The following is a 5,660-nucleotide window of genomic DNA, read 5'->3' on the forward strand; positions in this document are numbered from 1 at the left end:
TACCCAGATCTCAAATCAATCTTTGAGAAATAACTCGCCCCTTGAAGCTGATCAAATAAATCATCGATCCTGGGTAAAGGATAACGATTCTTGATCGTTACCTTATTCAGTTCACGGTAATCAATGCATAAGCGCATTGACCCATCTTTCTTTTTCACAAATAAAATTGGAGCTCCCCAAGGTGAAGATCTGGGTTGAATGAAACCTTTATCCAATAAGTCGTCCAATTGAGTTCTGAGCTCTTTCATTTCTGTAGGCGCTAAACGATAAGGGGCTCGTGCAATAGGTGCAGATCCTGGAAGAATGTCTATCCTGAACTCTACTTGCCTCTCAGGAGGTAATCTAGGTAATTCATCAGGAAAAACATCAAGATACTCTAAGATGATTGGAATGTCTTCAATCCTCGGCTTTGGATCATTCACAGTCACTTGTGCCATGTAAATGACACATCCACTCTTCAAAGACTGAGACACTTTAAGAATAGACACATTGCTAGGCAATCCATATTCTGTATCTCCTTGAATAGTGACTGATTCACCAGAAGGGGTTTTGATAATAACTAGCTTTTTATCACAGGCAATTTGGGCTTGGTTATGCGACAACCAATCCATGCCTAAAACTATATCAAAACCAGCCAATTTCATTGGCAAGAGGGATAGCGGGATAGAATAATTCTTAATGGATATAGAACATCCATCAAGAAGAGTTGAAGCCGTTTCTAAGGTACCATCGGCAAGCTCTACCTCATATTTTATGTCTAGAGTCTTAATTGGTAAATTCAGTATCTTACAGAACTTATGATCTACAAAAGACTTAGCAGCACCAGAATCAAATAAGACTCTAGCATAATTATTATTGATGAGGAAGGTACCTGTTATAACGTTCTCGTCGTTCACCGCTTCCCTCGCGTTCATCTGGAACACTCTTGCGTTGTTTTTCTTTGCCTCCTCGGGCTTCTTTGCATTCATGGGGCAATTGGTTTTGATGTGCCCTTTTTCATTGCAACCATAGCAGGTTGCATCATTAATATTTCGGCACTCAACAGACTTGTGCCCTTTCTTCTTACAAATCCCACATGGTTTGGCCTGTGGATCCTGGTTGCACTTCCCAAAGTGCCTCTTGTGACATGTCTTGCATCTGGGCTTATCATTCGACTGCCCCTTTTTGGAACCAGAGTTCCCCTTGCCCTTTTTGTTCGATTGAGGAGACTTGTCATCCTCTCTTTTCCTTTTCCCTTCATCAGTAGCCTTCTTCGCCCTACTCCTCACCACATCCAAAGTGAGGGACAATGATAGATCCACGACAGATCTATAAGTGGCTGGCTTAGAGGCCTTAACATTCCCCTTTACTTCAGGGGCCAAACCACCAATGAAACGCGCAATGCGTTTGGGCTCATGAGTGACTAGATATGGCACAAGCCTCGACATAGAATTGAAACTAGTCACATAGGATCTACAATCCAGATCTTTCATCACTAAGGTAAGGAAACCAGTCTCTATCCGCTCGACTTCGTGCTGAGGACAATAGGTGTCCTTAACCAAGTCAACAAACTTCTCCCAAGAGAGATTGTACAAATGAACCTTCCCAGTGGACTGCACTAGAGCTTTCCACCATGTGAAGGCATCGCCCTTAAAAGATTGTGATACAAACATAACCACATCCTCCTTAGCACATCCGCTGATGTCTATCACAGTCTCCATCTCGTCCAACTATTTCATACAATCAATCACTCCCTTTTCTCCTGTAAAATCCCTCGGCTTACAGGAGACAAAATACTTGTAGGTACAACCCTTGGTGAACCTAGGAGTCGGCTCGAGGACTATCTGCCTCTTGGGTTCACTACCTTGGTTAGATGAGTGCTGAGACTCACTCTTCTTGTGAGTATGAGGTTGAGAATGGGTTCTCGAATGAGTTTGAGACCGAACAACACTCGGCTCTTTAAACTTAGCATCTACCACTTGAGTAACTGCTGCGGTGATCATTGCTTGTAGTTCGGCACCAGTGATATTAATCCTGGTGTTGCCTTCTGCAGGATGACTGTTTGCTTCATCCGAGCCAGCATTTCTGAATACTATATCAAACATAAATAACATATTTAAATCACACATTAGATCATCGCATTGATGACTAGATGGTCATGGTATTATTAAACCATTTAGACCATTTTAAGTAATAAGTAATTAATCACTAGAATATAATATTCTTTATACTTATTAGACAGGGGAAATAAAATTTTCACACTGTCAGTGTCGTAAGGACATTTTATTTAACATTAGGCTCGTCTCAAAGGACATTTAAATAGCTTAGAAAGCTTGTCACGGGGACGATTAGAATATAATCAATGATCCCTTGGATCAACGATCTTATAAGGGTCGAACAAAGTTCATCGCCTTTTTGACAAGAAGTTTATAAATGGAACTTTCATTGTCATTATTACACCTTTGCTTATAAGCATACATCTCTAATGGATGTCTTGGTGTATACATCATATTGATGTTTATTAGCCATGATTCGCATTGATCATTTAGGCTGCATATAGGTGACTTGGAAAACCCAAGTACATTTGGAAGCTTGTGTGGTTTCTCATACCGCACAGCTAGGAATGTTAACATGTTTTCAGAGGTTAACAGAGATTTACTGTCTTAAAAATGTTATACCATCATAGACAGTTATTATTTTGGCTAGGTTATACCTCTAAGAATTTCTTTAGCTGATCAATTATAAATTGAAAAGATATAACATGATGTAATAAAATACATATTTAAAAACCAAAGATAAACTTCACTAAACATGAAAACTAGTACAAGTGCCCTAAACGGGTCTTAGAAAAACACAATGCCCATGCAGGGGCTACTGAAATCGGAAATAAGTCCACACAGGGACTTTAGTACAGAAAATAAAATAATGTCCTCGTAAGGACTTGATTTAAAGAGAATACAAGAAAATTAACAATTCCCTACTTCTTCTTGCCTTTAATAAGGTTTGCAAGGCCTTTCATGAAGCTACTATGCTCCTTCTTGGTTTTTCTAGTCTCATGTTCAACCTTGTCTAACCTTTCCAGGATCTCCTGAGTTTGCTGCTGCTGCTGGGGAGGAGGAGGTTGCTGGTAAGGTGGGTATTGATAACCCTGAACTGGGTATCCAGTTGGATAAACTGGAGGGTAAGAAGAAGGGTAAGGATGATGATATTCCGCAGCTGTAAGATACGGGTCATGAGTCCCATAATCCGATGGATATCCCGATGGATTTTCAAAAGGGTTGTACCAAGAGGAACCTGGGTAAGTCGGGATAGGGTTGTCGAAACCCATAGGCGGCTGAGGTGGAGCATAAGAAGCTGGCGGAGGATCGATCTCCGGTGCCGCGTTCGATGGCCCACCCATTTGGGGGTCCTCTGGGATAGGAGGGTAAGAACTCGAACCCTGAGGAGAACTAAAACGAGGTCCTCCTCGCACGGATATACGTGCTTTCCTCCTTCGCCTCGGAGGCTCGGAAGGTGGCCGCGGTGGCTGCTTAGGCGGCTCCTCAACAGGAAGTGGTGGAGGTGAAACTGCTTGAAGTTGGGGCTCAATCAAAGGAGGTTGAGCTAGAGAGCTATGGTATGATGGAGTAAAGTACCAATCATAAGTGGCCATTTTATCTTGAAACGAATCGGGCCCACGGTATGGTGATCCCTGAAATGGAGATCCACTTGATATGCTTATTGGGTGGCCCGATGTTCCGGTCTGCATCTCCGGATCTGGGTCGTCGTCCATCTCCATTTCCTGAGAAAAATGGTCCTCAGGGCCCAAAGGGTTGTAGCCAAGGAAGTCGTTAACATAGTCATTCGGATTGAACTGCGCCGGCGAGTAGATAGAATCCGAATGGTGAAACGAATGGGAATGCAACGAGTGGTACAATTGGTGAGACTCGTGAGAGTGATCGGATTGATAAGAGTGGTGCGAGTGTTGGGGCTCGTCTGAGATAAGCGGCCCAAAAGATGGATGGAAAGAAGGTGAAGAGCTTAACGAGACAGAATGTCTCGCCGGCTCAAAGGAGTGACCCCACAGATCATGAGAGTCAGAGCTGGAAAGGGACACAGGCGGAGTGCGTCGGTGAGATGGTCCAGCTGCCGATGGTCCCCCTCGCATGGGTCTTTTTCCTCTTCCTCTAACTCTGGGAGGCATTTTTGATGAACTTCCTGTCAAAACAAGAAATCAAAACAAAATAAAATATAAACAGCAAAGAAAAGTTAAGAATAAATCCTAGGTCATTTGCCTAGACTCGAGAGTCTAAGGAATGTGCTTATTGTGTCATTGAGATTAAACACAAAGGTTAGTGTTTAATTGACTCAATGTTGGCTCTGATACCAACCTGTCACACCCCGATATTTCCACATATTACCGGTGGGCCCGGCGGGGAGTATCGTGACATAGTTGATATCATCATTGTCAATACATGCAATATTATAGCACAGCGGAAGGCTTGGTGAATAAACTATTACAAACCATATTGTCTGAGTGTTCGAGTTTATGAATATACAAACTGGAATGTAATAAGATCCACAGGCGGATCATAAATGTACAAAGAAAACAAAAACAACAGACTTCAGGTATCTTATGGATTTGCAAGATCCTCTATTGACACCCTATAGCTCCAGCCTATTACGAGAGGTACCTGTCAATCAGTCTTTAAGAAAATACGTCAGTTTACACTGGTAAATACAATTTAACTGACTCTTTTTGAAAACATTTATGAAAATTGATTTAAGTTGTAACATACGAAACTTTTCTAACCCTAATATAATAAATACGATATGTATTATGACATGTTATAATGTCGGATATTATGTGATACTAATATTAGTCGATTCTTGTAAATTCTAAAACCGTTAAAAAATGAAAAAAAAATAACAATAATAACAACATTAAACTTATTAAAACAAATGTGTATGCACAGGAAATTATTGCAATCATCATGTTTAGAATTCATTGTGTCTATTTTGGATAGCCAACAAAATATATATATATATATATATATATATATATATATATATATATATAGAGGTATATAAATAAGGAGAAAGATATATGATAATATAATAAATTAGTCAAACATTCATATCACTTGCACTCAAATTCTCAATCTTCGATTATTGAGACACACGGTTTTCCTTTTTCTAGCATCTCCAACTATGGCAACATAATCTTGGCAATATGTATTCCCTCACCAATAGCCATTCTTTTTAACCAAACCTCAAAAGCCAACTCAACCCACAAGAAAACCTTCTCGGAACAACCACCTCCCCGCAGCCACTCACCGTGGTGATCCAGGCCACACAACCCACCGGTACGCCTCCGTCTACCGCCACCGTCTACCTTTTTGTGTCCGCCGTTTTGCGAATAGGTACCGAGATCACCTTTCTTCTCCTTTATAAACTGTGTTCGTAATTTTGTTGACCGACTCCGACAATTTTTGGCAGCCGCCACTCGCTGTTGCACCCCTTTGAACCACCATTACGGTGAGAATCCAGCCGTCGCTGCTATTTGAACCACCGGAATCGCGAACCAGTCATCACCACCTTTCTACCAGATACTCCCGCAATCACGCCGTTTTAGTCGTCCTCGCAACCATCGTTCGCCACCTTCTGTCATCACGGACCGCCACCACTGTTGTTTCGTTCTT

The 5,660-nt window shown here is 41.5% G+C and overlaps 1 protein-coding gene across 1 annotated transcript; it reads right to left on the reverse strand.

Moving 5' to 3' along the window:
- Positions 1 to 1,709: 1,709 nt before the first annotated feature.
- On the reverse strand, positions 1,710 to 5,215 carry LOC110901548 (leucine-rich repeat extensin-like protein 5). The gene is made up of 3 exons (XM_022148368.1): positions 5,206 to 5,215; positions 2,971 to 4,176; positions 1,710 to 2,071 (listed from the first exon to the last, which is right to left on the reverse strand). Exons 1-3 carry the CDS (start codon positions 5,213 to 5,215, stop codon positions 1,710 to 1,712), a joined length of 1,578 nt encoding a protein of 525 aa, XP_022004060.1.
- Between the last annotated feature and the right edge of the window lie 445 nt (positions 5,216 to 5,660).

Source organism: Helianthus annuus, chromosome 13 (assembly GCF_002127325.2).
Source record: "Helianthus annuus cultivar XRQ/B chromosome 13, HanXRQr2.0-SUNRISE, whole genome shotgun sequence".
Classification (NCBI taxonomy): Eukaryota; Viridiplantae; Streptophyta; class Magnoliopsida; order Asterales; family Asteraceae; genus Helianthus; species Helianthus annuus.

Excerpts from the sequence above, each read along its gene's own strand:
- LOC110901548 (XM_022148368.1), bottom strand. Across the intron at positions 2,072-2,970 it reads CCTTGCAAACCTTATTAAAG|TATTCAGAAATGCTGGCTCG; the intron begins GCAAGAAGAAGT and ends TGTTTGATATAG.